At 42.2% G+C, this 21,150-nt stretch overlaps 1 protein-coding gene across 1 annotated transcript in view; it reads right to left on the reverse strand.

Moving 5' to 3' along the window:
- Nucleotides 1-19,667, reverse strand: part of STMN2 (stathmin 2) — a gene marked incomplete at its 3' end in the record, with an annotated part of 40,895 nt that extends 21,228 nt beyond the window's left edge. The window contains exon 1 of the mRNA XM_082309629.1: nt 19,594-19,667. Within this exon, the coding sequence (XP_082165755.1) occupies nt 19,594-19,612 (19 nt within the window). The 5' untranslated portion in view covers nt 19,613-19,667. The remainder of the gene's footprint in view (nt 1-19,593) is intronic.
- Between the last annotated feature and the right edge of the window lie 1,483 nt (nt 19,668-21,150).

A 21,150-nucleotide genomic window follows, 5' to 3' on the forward strand; every position in this document is an offset into this window, starting at 1 on the left:
ATTTTGGTGGTTCACACAGGTGGGGCTTATTTTCTGACTGTCTCTCTGAGCGCAAAACACTGCTCACCAGAGTATTTGGTGTGAGTCCATCTCGCAACTTCATGTACATGTGTACTTGTCCAGTTTCCCCAACAAAAATTCGACTGCTTTAAATTGTATTAATGGCTCATGGGCTCAAAGCAAAGGTACTTGAGCTGGGCAGAACTGCCTCTTTAATGCCCTATAGTGCTCACATTTCACTGGTGGGAAAGGTAGCACAGGACCCTCACTCACTTGGGGCCATTCTTTGGTCACCAAGTCTTTAAAATTGCACTCTTCATATATTGCAATGCAGTTTAGTATAGGGATGAGTATAGAGTTTCGGTCACGTCCCCTGCCCCTGAATTTTGTGGTATTTCTGTATCTAGGCCATAGAGTAAGCAGGTACTATGAAAAGGAAACAAGAAATGAAAACAAGGAAAAGAAATTGTGAATTACTGAGTTTCCTGTGCCAACAGCAACTCTAGCATTTCTTACCATATGTCCAGAAAATGAGAAAGAAAGAATGTGGACAGATCTAATCTGTTTTTGCGGCAACTGAGAGGTTTAAAAAGTAGTTTTAGGCATTAATTTCTGTAACCCTCCTGACTGTTCTGAGGTCACTAAAGCCACCTAGGTTTCTGCAGAAGTATTAGCAATTTTATTCTCTCCAACAAGAGATCCTTTTAACAAACGGCTTTGAAATGGCTTGGGATGGAATCAAGTGTTATTCATAAAAGCACAAGGGTGGTAGCGAAATCAGGGAGCACTGTAGCATCAGTTCTTCAAAACACAAAAAAAGATGCAAGCGACAGATCTGACCCTTCAGCTTCCTCTTAAGACTGTCAAATTGTACCAATGAACCCTGTCCTCAAGTGCAAGCCTTTGCATGCCACTTCAACAGCATAGGTCAGGTGACAGCACAGGATCTGGCTGGAAAACCCATCCCAAGGAATACACAAGCAGCTGGTTTGCTTATGCAAAGACTGCCCAACAATGATTTTCTTGCATCTACGGTGTGTAGATGCAAACACATGCAAACATGCAGATTGGAGAGTGCCGCAAGTCTGACTGAAAATTGCCCCTAAATTTACAGCTTAATCACTGATCATTACTGTGAATTTTTGGACTAAAACGGACTACTCCAGATGCTATGTGTATGATTTTTACTTTATGTATGTGATTGGATTCAAATATCTTTGCTCACTTTATTTTCTGATGTCAGAATGTTAAGATGTAAAGTTACAATTTCGTATTATTTCAATTTATGTAATTTTCACTGCTGAAGCAATGAGAAAATCCGTTTACTGAACCCTGACTGTTATGGTCATCTGTGACATGAGTTAATGGGACTACTTTGTCAGGCTAATGCAACAGCATTGCCAAAAAGAGATTTTAATGGAAGGGTTTTTTTTGGAATTATGGGGAAAAAAAAGATCTTCTCATGGCTACTCGAAACAAATACTGATGCAGATGCTTTGCCATAGTCACTATTAGAGAGTCTTGGGCCAGATTGTAGTCTGTTTAGAGAAATGTCAACACAGACATTTCCTTCTAGCGTGGAAGGAATACAGACATGTGCCTCTCCAGAGCCTGTCAGTGCACTCAGGGCCCTGATAGCCTCATGGCATTGCATGCTGGTGGAAACATGGGAAGAACAGAAGTAAGCCAGACAATAAAGCTGTGGGTAAGCTTCTCCTCCTTCTCCAGCTCTGCAGAAACCAGTCCGTAGCAGTGGCAGAGCCAGATGCTGCACTCTCTTGTGAGCCAACCCTTTGAGAGCCAGCACACCACATCAGCATCAGGAAGCTCTTGGTAGTTCAGTTCCAGCAGTCCAGGACTGAGGGGAAGGCAATGGAACCCAATCCTAATACAGAGGTCTGCGGCCCTCCTGAAATCTATTTGAACTTTAGGGAACTTCAGCCAGGGTGAAAACAAAAATTCCAGAATTTTTTTTTCCCAGGGGGAAAAGACCTGCTTCTTTAAGATCTGCCTCGCCTTTGCAATTTTTTCAAGGCACCCCCACCATATTTCCCTCCCTACCTCCACACCCCATCTCCCTTCCTGCAATTTTCTTCCCATAGAGCTTTTTATGTTGGAAAGGATGTGAGCTACTGAAACAGACTTTGAAGACAATGGAGAGGATGAACTGTGAGGAATGAACTCAAAGGCTACAGTACTCCTCAGACAGCTTTATTTCCTGCTGGTTAACTGAAAACAACTGTTTAATTTTTTGCAGTGAGAAGTCCTACTCCTGTTCTTCAGATACTTTGGCAGGACGCTGATGTTTAAGATGCTGAACTTATGCCTACCTTCATCAGAGGCCATCACAGCCATAGATAGTTGCTGATACGCTATTATCACCTAAGTGTGGAAGTCATGTAAGCATCAATAGTTTGCAAGTCTTTAAGGCAGCCCCATCCAGTAACCATTCTGCTATCTGCTGTCTTCTGTATTCTGTGGAAGCACAGAAGACTGCAGAAATTCAGCTATGGGATGATGTAAACAGAAGAGATTTTTCTGAATGTGAACTGGATGGAAAAAATGAATAGGCGGTAGCAGCTGCACCAGGAGGAAATAACCCTCCTTACTTGGCTCACCTTGCCTGCTTGAGAACTGTTGTTGGTTTTGTTACATACCTGCACACGGGGAAAACAGTCTCTTTTGATTGGTACTGTAGCAAGCTTGGCTCTGTCATGTCTTATAGAAAACACCTCAATTTTACTTTTAGTGTAGGACTACTGATAGAGTAGTGGTAATGATTCTGCACGTTATCATTCTGGGTCTGATCCTATCATTAATTTTCCTGTTCTCAAGAAAGACATCTATCCCCTGAGCTATCACTCAGTCTTACATGAATGATTTAAGGATCAAAACCTTAAGCCCTGGAATTTTTGAATAGGCGGATTTGCTTTCCATGATTTAATGCTCACTGTGTGTAATGTATTTCCTTTGCATCATATGCCCAAAGGGTTGTGACATACCCTCTTGCCAGCACACAAAGCTGTTAAACTCTCTTACTTCTAAGACAAGTTACATATAAAAGGACTTAAAAAGCCAGGTATTTCACTCAAAAATTTCCACTAACATGACTTTGAAGATCCCCCCTGGTAAGCAGCACTGAACCAGAACCTCAGTCTCCACACAGGCTAAAAGGAGTGTTTTCAGGCACGCTCCTGTTCACATGTGAAGGCCAGAGAAGCAGGAGGCTTCTCAGAGACTCTCCTCAACACACCCATCACAGCCCTGCTGCACACAGGTTATCTTGTCTCAGCATTTCTGACATTGGGGCTACCACCTCTACTAGCCTGCTTTAACAGCACCTAGTGGAGTTTGCTTCAGGACTTCCCTGCAGCAGGACAACCCCCAGATTTATGATCCTTCCCTCAGAAGAGGCTGTGTAGTGCTTACGAGCCCCCGAGCCATGCTGTTTCCTGGGTGCAAAGCTGTGGTGGTTGGCTTGGTCCTGGGTCCGGGCCGGTGGCTGAAGCACCAGGGAAGGATGTGCAAAGGAGGTGGTACTTCTTCAGTGTCCTCAAAACAGATAACAAGTGAGGTGTGGGGTGGACTGAGTTACAGCTTGGAAGGACAGAAGTTGTAGGGCCTGCAAGAGCCTGCTTTCCCCCGACAGCCCTGATGTGCAGATCCCAGTCACCACAGCGGCAGCATGCCTACGGCTTTCTGCTTGCTGGTGATCCAGGCACTGGGTGGGAAGTGCAATTTCAAGTCCTTGTGTTGAGCACACTGGTTTCCCCTGGAGCACCCAGCAGTCAGGGACTAGGCTATTGGAGATGGCTGCTGCCTCTCAGCGTGTTCTTAAGGTCATCTCATTATTGTATTGTGGGAGCACGTGGAGGCCCAGCTGAGATCTGCACTACTTTCTGTACGAACATGTTGGATGAACATGTGAACATGTGAACACCCTGTGCCAAAGAGCTTATGGTGTAAGTGAGAAAGACAGGCAAGGGATGCCGGGGGGGAAATGACCCAGAGGTGAATAAAACTGCCTCAGGTCACAGACCCACTCTGTAGGAAAGCTTCATGGAGAACCCAGGTCTCCTGATTTCTGGATGAGTGACACCTCTGTTGGCACAGGCTGTCTCTTGGAGAGTGGTGCAGACAATACAGGTGCTGGCTGGTGAAACAGCCTCTAGAGTGCACATGCAAATCAAGTATGATGAAATAGAATGGCAATGGTTTGGTGACACAGCCTGCTATGATCAAACAGCATCTTCCCAAGGTATGAATCGTGCTGCGGGTTCTGTTTTAGCACAGTAAGACTGGGTTACTAGAGCAGGGTGTGACAGAGCTAGCTGCCAGCATTTCTTTTATTTTTCTGAATCTTGCCCTCAGCCATGTGTGTTTGGAACCGTGGCATTTATTCAGTTTTTCCTAATGATGTCTTCAGAGGCTTCCACTGACTTAATTTTGCATCACCCTGATCCCTTTATGTAGGCTTGACAAACTCTTCCTGGTCTTGCATCACCCGGCCATGCATCACCCACTGACACTGGATGTCATTTTATTCCATGGCGGCCGTGTAATATCATGCCTAGAGAGTAATGACATAATCCTGACATATTGTCAGTCTTTACAATTGAAATAAGAGTTGTGCTACTGTTTCTTTTCATCTGGCCACAGTAGGTCCTTTCTGGACTTGTACTGATATTATTTCAATTATGTTATGAAATCCCTCCTCATCTTTGGACTGAGATCACAGTCAGAGATTACAATTGTTTTAAGAGCCATATTGAGCTCAACAGAGCAAATTTTAGGAATTACCCACATGTTCTGAAAGCAAGCCATTGATACAGCATCAAGCAGAGCAATGGCGCACAATGCTTCAGCAAAGCAAGCAGTTAAGAAAGAATGGGTAAAGTATCCAACTTTTTCTGTTTTCATCATTCAAGGAGTCTTAGCTGTTGTGGAGTACCTCAATCAAGGGAATAGAGCTGCATTGCTACCAGTTTCCATTAACAGAGAGTCTGGTCCTTGCCATTTTTCTGATATCAGTGATACATGTGGTTTTAATAGAAATCTACATCAGATATAAAATGTGACCTTTTTTGTAACTCATATAGGGGTTGTAACCACAACCCTCATTAATACACATCCTGTGCCATTTCAAAGTGCAGATATCTTTGATGTCTTCCAATATTTTAAAAATTGTGCCTTGAACTGATGAAAGCCAAAATATTAGTTAGTCATAACTTCAGGCTCAGAAAACAATAAGCAAATTCAATTGCAAGGTGCATTTTTTTTGCTTTAAGCAAAGAAAATAGTGAGGGCAATCAGCTAAGTAGCAATTCGTGTTTATATTACGTGGGATAAATACAATTATAATTTGCAGTAGGGTTGGACTCTTGATCTTTATATTCCAGTAATTAAATGTATTCCTTGCTTGCTGAGTCATTTCACTGACTGCAGAACCTATTGCAATTATTTTCACACCATAATTATCAGAAGAATCCATTTTAGAGACAATATGCTGCTGTGAGGGCTGTGGAAGGTACCCCTCAAACTAATCATTTCATATAGCCTAGAAAACCCATTTTATAGTGTCTGAATAGGAAACATATAGAAGCATTCATTATTTAGTTTATATACGTGTATACATAAAAATGTATATATATAAAGCTTTTTTTACCTAAGTTTATTGGTTGATTGTGAGCAATCCACATGTATTTAATGTACTTAACCCAAAGCCAAATATGTGCAACTGCATCTTTATGCTACACAATCACTCTTACTGGCTGCCATGACTACCGACTAAATGTCAAAATGCAAAAGACAATGAAAGGAGACAGTTTGAAAAAATCCAATTTTCTTCTGGGTTGTGAATGGAATTTTAATTTTAAAATAAGGTTGTCTCATCAATTTGAATAAAGGCATTAGTTTGCTTTCTGTACACAATTGCAAATGACATATGTAAGTAGATTACTTAAAAATGAAGGGTTCCTATCCTTGTGATAATACAAACAATGGTATGCACATTATAATTCGTGTTAATTAACAACAGTGTTGTAAATTTGAATGCCAGAACAAAATAGGCTCTTGGTAAATGACTTTTAAGTTTCTGTATAAAACTGTTTGATATTAGAGTTTGCCTGTCAACGTAATTCGTATTTGTGGAGGATTTTGCTTTAAACCCAACGAGGTGTGATAATGGAAACTGTGTTGCAGATGCCCTGATACTCTGGTGCTTTATATTGTGTGGCTTAATTCCCTTTTTTCATAACAAAGACTATAGAAATTTAAATGCTTTTATACAAATTTAAGAGTCTACTCAATTGGGTATATGAGGGAGCAAGGAGCTGTACTTATTTAATTACAAGATATTCCAAAGGTCTGAATTTCTGGGGTTAGAGAAATTTAGTCCCTAATTTAAGAAAGTTTCCCTGTGTAGGAAGCCTATCGAGGGTGTGTTTATCCTTGGAGAAATCCTTTGGTTCAAAAATAATGTCTTTAGGTTTTGAAGGACTTTGAAAGCACCACACAGAGTAAGCAAAAATGACAGCAACTCCCTGATCAACCATGTTGATACAAAGCAGATTCTGTAAAACTCATCTTCTCATTTGGTGTTATCTCCTAACAAGCAGGCAGCAGAATGACTAGGAAAAGTACCTTTTGGCAGGTCCCCAAATCTAGAAACTTGGGCTACTTCTAAACAGTTCAGTGTTCAAACTGTTCACTGTGAAAATCTATTTTCACAGCATTTAAAGACATAAGGTAATTTTCTGCTAGTCTTCTACACAGTCCTAAAGAAAGTACAAATGCCCAAGTGAGATTTCAGACAATGTTTCAGTGTGTGGCTACTCAATGCTGAAAGATGAAGTCTAAGCACCAAAATAGAACAGATACTGGGGCAGTGACTTTAAGTAAATTTACAGAAATTCAGCATATGTAGGTTGTCTCTGAAAGTCTCACAAGGAAGAAGTTTTTTGCTGTTTCTTCCACCCTTCTTTCAAAGAGGTCAGATTGGGAAAATGGAGAGAGGAAGCAGGCCAGAAGCAGAGGTGTGTGTGAATCAACAGGAGGGGAGGCTGGATTCACCAGTGGTTGAAGGTATTTGATGCTGTGGAGCTGCACCTGAGGTACTGCATCCAGTTTTGGGGCCCCCAATTTAAGAGGGACATGGAGGAACAGGTGAAGGTACTGTTTTACTAGCAATCAGATTATTCGTGGAAGAAGTCTCAGCCTTGTTTTAAGTCAACCGAAAAGTTCTCTTTGAGTTTGGTGCATTTAAGTTTTATCTAATAGATGCTTTCTGGGTGGCTTTCTAAGGTGAAATTTTTGAGCTATTTGTCACATGTTTGCTCTTCTGTGGCTTTCAGATTTTTCTGTACGATCTTTAACTAAACTATCTATGCAGCTATTATTACTAATTACCTGATTTATACTTCTACTATTGTATCCTGCCATGTCTTTATGCATATATTCAAACATTTGATTGCCTCCATTAAGAAAATAATGACACCACTCAACAGCATATTGCTAAAATTTATCATAGTTAGGCACAGATTATAAATATTATTGAGTATTTTAATCAGATGATGTGTAGAATGGATGAGGAAAAAAAGAAAAATAAAGAATGAAAGCCTCTTCTTTGAAACCATGCTGATGGTTCAAAGAAATTAGTATATTATTCAGAATTGATTAAATTGGCTGAGAGAGAACAATTGCTGGTGGGATATTTTTGTTACAATTGACGCTACAATAAAACTAGAACAAGAACCACTGGTCAGAGAAAGAGACGTGTGTTTTAAGCAGCTTTACTCAGATTTCCATAATAGAAATGCATTGATTTTTTCAGATGTAGAATTAATGCATAAATGTCTATGCTATAAAAATTTATATGGACTTTCAATAACATGACTGCTCCCAATTAAGTCTTTCATGATCCACCTCTGTTTTTCATCTTTCTCTTCTCCTTCCTTCTTTTATACTGTTTTTCAATGTAGTGATTTTTTTCCTGTTCCGAAATATTACTGAAGATATCTAGAATTCATTTGCTCTGTCAGTCTATTTGTCTCTCTGTAGCTAGCTATCTGTCTGTCTGTCTCTACTTTTCTGCAGTACTGGCCTCCACTTACGCAGAAGAGTATCTTAATGAATGCAGAGACACTGCTCTGCTACTAAATTAACCACATGAGGAGTCAATACCTGCAGAGGTGCTCCGTTGCTTTCTGTGGGGCTCTGATGTGAGGGTGCTTGGCTCATTTCGAAAAAAAAAGGATCTTCACTTGCAATAGCTAGAGTTTCAGGGCACTGTGCACCAGCACATCCCAGCATCAACAGTCTGTCATTAAAGGCAAATCAGAACTTCTTCTGTCTTGTTCAGCCTGTCCTTTATAACAGACTTACCAAACTTCCAGGACTCCTCGGCCATCACATTTTTCAATATGTTCTAAAAGTAAGGGGAGCTGGATATAACCAAATGTCAACTTATAACAGCCTTTTTTTTCTCTTTTGTTGTATAATCAAATTCTTTTTCCTGTATAAAAAAGTCTCTTTTCCTGTATAATCAAATTCTCCTTTATTAGTGTATCTGGCTTTTATATGACTTTTCAAAATAATGAAGGAGATGTTTCCTTCCTAAGCTGCTGCTTCGGGAGATTTAAAGGCAAAAAAAATGGGTTCATCAGACATAAATCAATATGGGTCTACTACCACAGATTTGCACTGGTTTAGGATCTAATTCAAGCAAGATTCGTGTTCCTGGCCTTTGCACATCTTAGCCACTTAAATGTGTGACCCATACACCACAGTGAGACATTGCTATTTCCCATCTAGTGCCACGGTTTTTACTTCCACTGCATTAGAAAATATGGGAGTCCTCCTTCCACTGAGTATCATTTTGTTAAATTATGATTTGGCCTACAGTTTTCTTGGCTGGAGAGCTGCTTCTTGCTGAATTTTGCAGAAGCTTTTAGCAAAAATCGTTTCACTGTTTCTGGGAGGATGACTAGGGAAAAATACATAACTTGCACATGGTAAACTAAACAAGCGCTTATTGTACTTGTTTGAAAGGCTCTAGCACTTGGTGGCAGGTCCTCATTTGAAAAATCCACCCAGGCCTGGCCGTGGAATAAGGCATTGAAATAATCTGATTTCAGGCTTCAACCGTGGCTGGAAGAGACATATCCAGGCCTTAACAGCCTATTTCTCTGAAGACACTTTGTGCTGGACATGACTGATTCCACATGGGCTGAGAGTGATGTTTCAAGCACTGCTCCTCCTGGTCGCTGTGGACCAGAGGACTGCTGGAAACTGGAAAAAGAAGAGGAAACAACTATCCTGCAGTCTTAATTCCTCCCCTTCTGGCCCTGCAGAAGTTGTGGAGGATTATCAGAAGGAGTGGGCTGTGTGAAGGGATGAGAGTTGAATCGGCCTAGTGGAAGAAATTGCCGAGAGCAGACAAATTAAAAAAAAAGGAAGAAAAAAAAAAAAGGTAAAGTAAGTCAGGGGGTGGGATGATTGAAACTGGATGGAGAATGAGGGTGACACTACGACTGACTGGATAATCAGGCTGGGTTAAGAAAATGAGGGAAAGGGTACCAAGGAAATGGACTGGGACTGGAAATCAGTAGGTGGTGGGGATGGAGCAGATGGGAAATTCTGATTAGGATGGCAGATTGTTCACAAGACAGTTCAGAGTCATCTGAAATAGAAATCTTCCTGACTGCTAGCTCAGACTTTCCTCTAACATGTAAATGACACTAAAAGACTGCAAAAATATTAGAGTAGCAGTTCAGGGACAGGCTGAAGTCCGTCTGATATAATATTGTTTCCAGGATACTTCTTCTTAATTTTTGTTTTAATCTAGGAAATTATATCTGTGTAACTACATAGAAATACACTAAATGCAATTTTGTAACCTTTGTATTGTATATTACCCCTGTTTGCTTCTCTAAATGCCTTGAATTTTCTGCCAGGGTTCAGTATTTATTCTTATTATTGCAATTTTTACCCTTTACAGTACTGCTCACATCTTTTGTGCAGAAGAAATCAGGATGCCAGCAGAGCTGAGATCTCTAGAATAGCATTGGCAAGCTCTGCAAACTGATAATTACAATTTTGCGGAGCACTTAAGAGTACCTCTATCATACTTAATCCTGTTTTTCAGGCCTCCCACCACTAGAAGGTGAAATTCTTTACACTGTTAATCTAATGCAGTAAGATTCTCTAGGTAAGATACTTCCCTTCTTAATGTTTCACTGCAAAAAATGTGAATGCACTTCAAAAGGGAATAACTTGAATCCTCAATGCAGATTAAAACAAATATCTTACTATTACTTTTCTTAAGAAGCCTTTATTGATATTTTACTTAGAAAATAATGATGTTTAGAGGCAGAACATCATTTCCCCAGCAAGAAGCTATTTGCTTGAGAACAAGTGTTTTGTTGACAAATACTAAACTTTTCAGTTTTTAAACCACAAAGAGTATGGGCTTCTTTCCTATCTAAAACAAATAATACTAAAAGCTCCCTGACTGCAATCTTGATAGCGTCAAAAAATACCTAAACACACAGAAAAGATACTAGCTTAGAAATAGTCTTTTGTGTTACATCTACATAATAAATTGAATAAATACCACTACCTGGAGACAAAGACTGTATATTCAAGTGACTATAAAAATGACTGCTGAGTGACATCAACTGCTCTTTCTTTTCACATGAATAAGAAACAAATGTATCAAAATAGTTACATGTGATCTTTAGTAACGGCTAACAAAATGGGTTACAAAAGTGAATTTCACCTCCAAAAAATATCTTTGAAAAATTACAGAGCTTGATTCATGCGTTCATTTTAATTTGAAAGATTTCCTAGGAGCGTGAAAACATTTCTTACAGCTCCATTCAGGTAACTGGAGGATTTGCAGTATAAAAATACTAGTAAACCAAAAAAATTAATTTTTGCTGCACTTTTATACATAAATGTAGGTAAAAATCTTTGTGCATCTTTGACCTGGCTGTGGTCTCTACAGTCTTTTGAAATGGAAAATACAATAACCGTAATCATAGAATCATAGAACGCATTGGGATGGAAGGGACCTTTAAAGGTTAATAATAATTAATAATATTAGACACTTCAGGGAGCCCTGCCAATGAAATCCCATCACGAGCCATCCTAGTGGAAACCAGAGGATGAATTTGAACATGGGTATATCAGAAATCTTAGGCCAAAAGGACAATTTGTGTTTTCAACAACGTTAGAAAGCATCTAGCTATGTAGTCACTTAATGACTAGTGAAAATATTTAAATTTAATGTAAAAAACTGAAACATTAAAAGGTACTTTAGCTAGCTTCAGGTAAAGTATATCTTAAGTTAAATTCTCAATTTGTAGAATTCTATGCCAACAGGTAGTATAAAATATACGCATCATTATTTTTCCTTTACCTAAGAAATTGCTAAGGATTATAAAAAGTATCTGAATAGCACAGAATGCTAATACAGCTTTAGAAGGTAAGTTGCTCTCTTTCCTAATCTGATCAGTACGGACTTTTGCAACTTCTATAACATTAGAGCACTGTTACACATTTCCATGCAGTATGGAACATAACCTCACATCGCAACTCTGAGGTAAGTATATAAGATTATCCCCATCTTAATGAAGAGAAAGTCTGGTCATAAAATGCTTAAGCGACAAATCCAATAAAGGAGCTAGGTGCCTAAAATGATATTTAAGAAAAATTCAGGCTTCTAAATCCAAAATGCTGATCCTGCAAATTCCTGCACAGCTGCAGAGAGGTCATGAAAATCCATAAATACCACAATTTGTGCTCTTCAAATTGGTGGTGCATTGTAGGGTGCTACTTTTTTCTACAAGCAAGGATGCCTTAGACTTGAAAAGTTTAATCCCTTAATATTGGGAATTGGGTCTAACCTATTTTCTGATGATGTCACATACATAGATAGGACAGGATCCTTCATAAATGCAAGGACAGCCACTGCTTCCTTTTAAAATGCAGCTGAGGAGAAACGTTGCCGGCTGTCTTACTCCTGCCCTTTGGTACAGCTGTCTACAGTGAGCACCTTGGACTGGGAAATGCCAGAGCTGGGTTCAACCTCTTTCAGAAATGAGGGGATTCAAGCTGAAGGGTCCTAACTGCCACCCAAAGAAACTCGAGTTGTATTTTTCTGCTCCCACAGCTGTTTCTATTTTTTTTCCAGTGGCTGTATCATGCAAAACCCAGTGATGGTCCTATAAACCAGAGCTTCCCAGTTACTAGGTGGAGGTCATGGTGGAGGTCATCTACCTCCTGTGTGCTCTCCTGTCCTCTCTCCAGCATGATTCCATTCCCATGGGAGGGTGGGAAGGGGCCACAGCTTGGTGGCTCTGCTGTTGTCCAGGGAGGGAAGACACGTAGGGACAAGGGCCACCACATTCCAGTGCCACACTCAGAGGCCAAACACCAGCTGTTTGGCTGAGGGGGAGGACTGCACCCATTGCCACCTCTTCTTCCTTCCACCACAATGGTGAAGACCAAATCAGGCCTTCTTTGTGGCTGCAGGTGAAGCGCCCAAGGGACGGTTGAAGTCTCACCAATCCCCCCTCTACCTCCCTCTGGTCACTGAGTGATGAGTAGATCCACTCTGGGCAGATCTCAGGAAGGTGCTGTTCAACCATGGCCAGAGGCATTGACCTCTCCCCATGTGTTGTGGAGGTACAGTCACACCTGTATCCCACCACAGGTGCCTTAGAACTTTACTAACTCTATCCTCAGGCACCTCCCTAAACTAACCCACCTACTTGGAGCAAAACTAGTGAAAAAAACCCCACCAAACCCCAACAATCCTGTTTTGTGATTGTGTGCGTGGAGGACCACAATTTCTCCATGCAATAGCTGCTACAACAGCGATGAGTTTTGTGTATTAGAATGAGTGCATAAATTATAATTTATTTATGAACTTCTTGGATTAGACAGCTACACCTACAAAAAAATAACATTGCTAAATGTATTCAGCAAAGCCTCATGTTTTGTGTAGACGCTGCGCATCAGTTTAACGGCACATCCTGGCAGAAAGAGCTTAAATTCTCTTCATTTGTTAGCTTATGCATTAGCAGACAGGAAAAAGAAAAACATAATAAGTGGAAGAGAAAATTAAATAATTACAGAGCAGCTTTGTATTCTGGTATTGCTCAGACACATGATGTCTTGAATATTTTGTTCCCAGGGGCCAGCATTTCTGCATTAGTCCATTTTTTCAACTGAGGATGCAGGTCTCTGCAGACCGAGGTCTCCAAAGCAATTTTTTCTGTTTTTGAAAAATGCTGAGCAACTAGAGCTATAGATACTGCCTGAACTGCAGTCATGGGTGCCTAGCACCTTTCAGGATCGAGATAATGTGTCCCAGGTAGAATTGCTGGCTGATGTTCACAGGGGGACTCACACATCCAAGTGGGATCAACAGTATTTTTAAACTGGATGAAAATGAACAACACCTCAGACCGCATCCACAGAATTCACAGCCTGAGGCTTATGTGTACCCTAGAGAGAACTGTGAATAGCAGCCATTCCTCCAAATCAGCTACCAATTTCGGTGTCCCCATGGGCTAAGGATCAGCTGATTATGCTGAAGCCAATGGCTGAACTTCATTGACTCCAATGAGGCAAGACTCATTTGCAAAGTTGGTTCATCTATCAACCATTTTATGGATACTGCTGAAGAAGACATGTTCTCTACAAGCCACCTAATGACAGCAACAGTTTTTTGTTTATAAAGGTGACTTGTATGGAGAATTAACATTGGATTTTTGAAGGCATTACTGCAGAGGTAAGTAAGCACTGCTGGTTCATGATGTGACTTTTTTTCCTCCTTAAAGCATTGGGCAGAACTACCGAGAGTGCCAAGATAAAGAGTTCTGAAGCCTGATAATGTAAGTTGAAAGGCGTATGTACTCAATAGATATATAGCTTGGGGGGAGCACACTCTGCAAGACGACTTGTTGGAAGACTTCACTTCCAGCTGTGCAGCTGCCCACTGGTCATTGGGCTAGGAGCTGCCCTCAGTCCCTTACGTTCAAGTGGTGGCTTTCTTGCTGTATAATCTTTAGCAAAGCTTTTAGTGAGTTGATTTTCCAACTACATCAATTATTTACAGTGACACCATTTTCGAATGCCTATTTCAAGACACCTAGGGCTGGATGTGTTTCAGAAGTCCTGAACATCTCTTGTTCCTTTTGACGATGAACTAATAAGGTAGTTAAATTAGACCTATGTGAAAATGCTGCACAGGTCAAGTATTGCCCAGATCTACTTGTCATGGGAACCCTCTGATCTCTGTGTGTCAGACTACATAATAATGCCTACTTCTCACAGAAGGCTCTTAGAAGAATTAATTAGTTAATTTTGTACAGTCTTTGAAGGCTAAAATGCTATCTAAATATATTGCTAGATATGAGTGATAGGATAAGGGGTAATGTTTCTAAACTAAAAGAAGGTAGATTCAGACTAGACATAAGGAAGACATTTTTTACAATGAGGGTGGTGAAACACTGGACCAGGTTGCCCAGAAAGGTGGTAGATGCCCCATCCCTGGAAGCATTCAAGGTCAGGTTGGATGGGGCTCTGAGCAACCTGATCTAGTTGAAGATGTCCCTGCTCATTGCAGGGGGTTTGGACTAGATGACCTTTAAAGGTCCCTTCCAACCCAAACTATTTTATGATTCTATGATTCTATGATTCTATGATTTCTCTTCTGTAATGTATTTTTTAAATTAATGCTATTAATTTGAAAATGGAGAATTCTTTTCTAAACCAATGAATATAAATGTCACCTGAGAAAAATCTAACCATGAGATTAGATTACACATATATTTGTAGTGCAAAATGTGATCTAGAGAAATGTACTATTGTAGTACAAATACCAAAGAAATGGGAAAAAAAAATCCAGTTTTAATTAATTAATGAAAGGAAATTCAAACTGACAAAATCCATGTGAATGAATTACAGGAATCCATTATTAAACAGGGAAGCCTTTAGTCTAAATAGAGCTTATATTGGGACAAAGAGGTCATGGAGGTGGAGGTGAGAGAACATTTTGGAAGTGTTCAAGCTGCTGAATTTTATTTTTATTTCCTCCGCATGTTATGGGATCTCTTCCATAAGATGATGGAATAGATGACGCTCCATCCTCCTGCTTCTACGCTTCACAGGGTAAGTAAAGAACTGCTATAAGGCAACATAAATTCTTAGCCATATGGACTGTTTTTAAAATTATTACTGCCTGAATTCTCAATAGCAGGAAGAGCAACCTACTCTTTAAAAACAGGAAAAGAATGTGAATAGGTGTTAATGTTCAGTTCTCTAGTGAATTGTACTTGCCAGCAACTTGATATTAGCTTAGTAATAAAAATTCTCAGGAAAATAAACTATTTGAAATGTTTCTTCTACTAGATCTTGACAAAATTTGGAAAAATGGTGTCTCAGTCAAACTGCATTTCTGCTAACATTATGAGACAATAAACTCTTTTCTGAATCTTGTCTACACTCATTCTCATCTTAAAGTAATTTCCTATTTGTCTGTACAGATATGTAATTTTCTGACAACTGAATATAAGTCACTGCTGACTTGTGTTTATTTATAAAAGGGGAAGAACCTTATTTATTTAAAAAAATGGAAGGTTAAAACCTTCTGCTAAAAACTGCATAATACGGAAAGGAGCAGGTTCAGTCCAAATTCAGCCTGGTGCTTAGCCATATGTTGTTTAACTTGAAGCTTGTCACTGCCATTGATGTCCAGATGACTACTCATGTGCAATTGTTGAAGCAATTGTTTAAGTGTGCTGGCAGATGAGAGGCAGAATGCTTACCCCTTTCCAGTCAAAAAGCTTAGTTATTAAAATAATTGAACCAGTTAAACTCAGCAACCATACACATATTTATGACTTCGTATGTATGTTTACATACCAGATGATAAAAGAATAATGTAGTGCTCGGTTAACAGACAAACTTAGCAGTGACATTGCATCCATCAAGCTAAGTATTGAGGTCTGAGCTTGTAACTAAAATGCAAATGACAAAATAGAAGAACAACTCTGAAGCACTTTCACAACAGTTTAATCAGTCTTACTGAGATATGCAAAGGAGACAGCATGGAGCTGCCTGAATTCCCATATCCTCATAATCCCATCCATTTATCACCTCACAGAGTTCCTGACTATCTCAAAAGGAATCTGAATTAAAACACTTCTTTAACACATTATTCACACATATCTCATGTATTTCTGTTAGACAAATTCCTATAAAATAAACAAGAACCGTAATTGGGACTGAGACTTTCTGTATGACAATTGTCTGAAGATGTTTTCGTAATAAATATTCTTTATATTAAACACTGCAAAGAAACAATGAAATAATGGTTTCAGACACCTTTTTTAGTTCCAGTGGCATCACTGACTGCTTCACCCTCACACTGCCACATACATATCCTAAGAAACTTTATCCAACCAGGTACATGGCCTATCAGGTCTGTAGTGACCCCACCTGCAAAAGCTGCTGCTTTACCTAACACACATCCTGTATGGTGGGGAGCATAAGGTTTGAAGGAGTCCATCCATATGATCCAGATTTCATTTGGAAGATGGCGTCAAGGGGAGGATGCAATTTAAAAGCCCCCAGAATTTCTGTACAGTCATGTTATATGGCATTTTAAAATAAGACACACTTAAATACAAATAAATAAATAAATAGATATGTGTGTGTGCGCGCGCCTGGTGTGCACCATTCATATACTATGTAAACTAAACAGAGAAGAGCTTCATGGGCATTCAGGGTGTACTGAGCTCCAGAAGTTCTTGCAGCTGTTGAAATTCCTATGTAAATCAAAGGAGCTTTCCTTGAAAACCTTTTATTTAACAGAGCCTAAGAGAAAATGAGGCTTATTTTTGTTTTCTATGGCAGGATATAAACGCAGGCTTATCAAGGTATTTAGCACCTGCTTAACCTGAGCTATGTGAAGAGTTCTGTCCAAAGCCAGTAGGACTATTCACATGCTCAAACTCAGACACCTGCTTAAGTGTCTTGCTGGACCAGGGCCAGAAACATAATAGTGGGCCAGCTTAAGCTGATTAGAAACGTTCTGTTGGCTCCAGTGGCAGCAGGATCCAGCCTTTATTGCCACTTTGCAAAATACGGTGCTCAACAGGGGAAAAAAAATCAGGCACTCTGTACTTCTCTCAGTGGTCTATTGGGTAAAGCTTGAGTACAAAACAAATGTAGCTTATTTAGCACTAACTGGAAATGTGTATGACTGAGAGTGCATCTTTTTTTTCCACATGGAAATAAAATTTGTTGCCTTGAAGAAACTCTCAAAATAAAGTGGCTTATTCTAATACGCTGTCTAGATCCAAATTTTCTCTAAAATAACTATAGCAATGAAGAATAAGGTTCAAAGAAATGGTGAAGAGAATCCTTAACCTTTGTGAGTTTAAAGAGGGAAGATGCTTTTAACAACGCTTCTTTCATTTTTTTAATTGAATGCTGTTGTAATTAGTATTTTTAGAAACCTAGGTAGTTACATTGCTTTTTAATGCTTGTGTATGTAGCTTGTTAACCAGGTATTAATAAGCAAACTGGCATGGCAGAGTCAAGCCGTCTCTGGGCAAACCTAATGATTCCAGCATCTCTCTTGCTGCAGAAACCTTTCTATTTGTGTACTGCGAGATCATTAATCAAAGGCTGAAGAGCCCTTTCTTCCCTAGTGACAGAATTCCTAACAGGGCCTTCTGCAGCGGTAAGTCTCCGACTGACTACAAATTATCAATACTGATTACCAGATTGCTGCAGTGGGGAGGGGATGGCGTGCTCGGCACTGCAGGGCTGGCCAGACTCCCACAGCCCTTGTCTCCCTCCTCTATTTGCGTCTACAGCTGTCTCATGCCTTGTTCCCAGGGGTGCCACAGCCAGGTTAAAATGCTTTCAATCCACACCGATTATTCCTCGGGAGCGGAACATCAGCATTCAAATAAATAAATGTATAATGCATCGGTTACAGCCAGTGCCAGGAGGATTCGGTATAACTTTATGCAACATGATTAAGAGTGATAACAGAGCCTGCACAGAATGTGAATTTGAATGGGATCTGCTTCTTGGGGAAGGATAATAATTGCGTTGGAGCTCTCCATCCTTATTTTGTGGGATTTGTGTGTGCATTACTTCAATGGTGAATGATTGTGAAAACTTGAATGCGACAAATGTAGGTCCTGCCTCATTTCTCCCCCCTCCAAAAAAAACCCAGAAAAATCAAGGAGTAATAGGGTTTGGATGCTTTCAGCAGCCTGACCCCACGGTTGGTCTCCTTCTCCCGCCCCCCCGCCCCGGTTCTCCGCTCCCCCACCCGCTCCAGCAGCCTCCCTCGAACAAAGGGGCCGGAGCCGGGCTGCTGCCTTTTCGCTCCCGCCGCTGGCGCCCGGACAGACGCCCCACGGCCAGAAGGGACCCGAGGGCAAAGCGCTCCCCGACCCCCCGAGGCTCCCCGGGGCCGGGGCTGCGGCGGGGACCGCGCACCTCCCGCGGCCGCGCCCCGCCCCGCCCCGCCCGGCCGCTCCCCGGGGCCCGGCGGGGGGCGGCGCCGCGGCGGCAGGGCGCAGGGTGCGGCTCCCGGCCGGGGCGGGGGGGGGAACCGGGGCGGAGGATGCTTCGCTTGCAGCTGAAAAACGCAAGATAACAACAGCCCTGGCAGCTGCACACACCCCCCCCCCCCCCCCCCGGGAGAGAAAAACAGGGTGGGAACTGCGAGCAAACAGCAGCTACCCGTGATGCGGTGACCTACTTCAGCCCCCCCGCCGTGCCCCCCCCGCCCCCGGCAGACTGCAGGTGCGGGCAGCGCCGGGGCAGCGGGCGAGCGGCGGCTCCTTCTCCTCGCCCCCCCGCAGCCCCTTGCGCCGGGCTGGGCGCGGCCGGCCCGCAGTGCGCGCCGCGGCAGGGGCCCGCCCCGCTGCAGCCCCCCCCCCCCCCCCCGCCGGCCCCACCGGCCCCGCCGCCCCCGCCCCGGCCCCACCGGCCCCCCCCGCCCCCGCCCCGGCACCACCGCCCCCCCGCCGCCGCCGCCGCGCTGGGTTTCGCCCGGCGGAGCCTCCCCTCGCCCCGCTTTTCTTCTCTCCGCGCGGTCCGCGGTTCGTTCCAGCAGCAGAGGGGAGAATGATAATATATAATATAATAATAACCCCCCGGCCGAGGGGCGCTCCGGGGGCGGTGGGAGGCATGTCTGTAGCGGGGATAACTTCCCGGTTCGTTTTCTCTTTTTTTTTTTTTTTTAAAATGCCATTATATATATATATATAAATCTTTAAAATAATGACAGCCGTTTCAAAATTAGGCTGTGCTCATGTGCCGACCTCACCCATCAGTAAATAATGAATCTGATCTCAGGTTAAGACGTTAAAAGAGCCCCGGGATCCCACACCCCCTCCCTTTTTTTTTCTGATCAAAGAAATTAAAAATATGTTTAGCGTTGTCTTGATTTCTTCTAAACTTTAGGGACACTGAGAAGAGCACCCAGTGTAGGTAGCGGTCCTAGGAAATAGCGGCCGTTGTAGTGGCTGAAGAAAAAGAGATGCGGTTTCTTACCCATTGCTGTTTTAGCCATGGTGGGATGTGCAGGCTCTCAGATGTGGTGAAGGCAAAGGGGTCCAGCTACAGCAGTGGAGAGAGGGAGAGAAGACTGAATAAGGCACTGAGTCAGCAGAGTGGGGCTGTGCAAGAGAAGGAGCAAGAGGCAGGAGCCCATGAATAATTATCACTCCTCTACCCAAGCAGATTGGCTCTAGAGGTCCCCTGACATGACTCCTGCAGAGCCAGAATCTCCGGGCATTAAATATTGATCCACCAATGGTGCTGGAGTACAAAGTGCCAGAATGCAGTTTGAAATGGAATTCAGTCCTTGAATGCCTCTCCCCCCTCGGTCTGGCGTTAATAGTACATTCCATGTCAAATGTTTTATGTCTTACATGAAAAAAGCCTATTGGTGTTGAAGGCTCTGCTGTTGCTACCTGTAAAACATGCACAAATTCATTTTAACACATTTTATTCCAAAGATATGACAAAAAAAAGGGACCAATGCAAGGGATTTTCTAAACCATTTTGGTAAAGCAGCTGCTCAGATTATTTTTACCTCTGCATCCCATTTCCTACAAATGCATGCAGATACCATACACAATTGGTTTATACTGAATGTTTCTGCATTTCAGTATCCCCAAACCTAACCCTGGACAACTTGAACTCTGCTAAAACTTGGGGAATGGCAGCTGGACCTGCTGACACTCTCGAAGGGCTCTGGAAAGCCAAAACCAGGATAAATGCGAAAAGACCTGTCAATAACCACTTCCCTGATGTACTAGAACAAGAGCCAGCAATCAAGCTGCGAGCTTGATTCACTTGATGAAGTGTGCAGAATGGGACCTGATGTGATTGTTACATGAAAGGCGAGGGACACATTCTAAGGATTCTCTACGTTAATTTTAAGGATTCTCTGACCCCAGCAAGAGGAAAGCCAGTGACATGGCTGACAGCCACTAAACAAACGTGGGGGGGCTGATTGAAATTCTTGCTAGAAACATGGCAGTGATAGGACCTGTTTGTACACCTTGTAGGGCTGGAAACAGTTGCTGGCCTAGAGGGGACAGTGTCCAAGACGGTGGTACAAGGAAGAGTACCATCTTTACCTTCTCATACTCCATCTTTACCTTCTCATCCTTATGCTGCCCAGCTGGAGCTCATTGGCCTCTCCCAGGGGAAAACCAGCCTTATTGTCAAGAGCTTGCAGTGCTAACAGCCTCCCGCACTGCTTGCAGGCAGACAGGGCATAGGGCAAATTTTCAGCTTGGCATTTGGAGGACACTGCTTGTGGAGTTGTGTGTATGGGTGGGTGAGAAAAGCAGGAGAGCGGGCAGAGGTCTCCACTCCACTGGCACCGTTCTTCCCTCAGCCTTCCCACAGCTGCACAGCCCGCGCAATGTGCCAGCACCAACTGCGCTGCTCTTCCCCTCTGTGTGCTTCCCTAGCACAGGCAATGCAGGACTATGATTTTCAAGCTTCCTTGAGGTCAGTAAGCAGCACCTTTGAGTAAAGCAGGGCCCAGAGCATGCGTCTGAGGCCAGCTTTCTCTTTTGAGTCATTGTCGATGAT

Source organism: Platalea leucorodia (genome assembly GCF_965183815.1).
Source record: "Platalea leucorodia genome assembly, chromosome: 1".
In the NCBI taxonomy this organism is placed as follows: Eukaryota; Metazoa; Chordata; class Aves; order Pelecaniformes; family Threskiornithidae; genus Platalea; species Platalea leucorodia.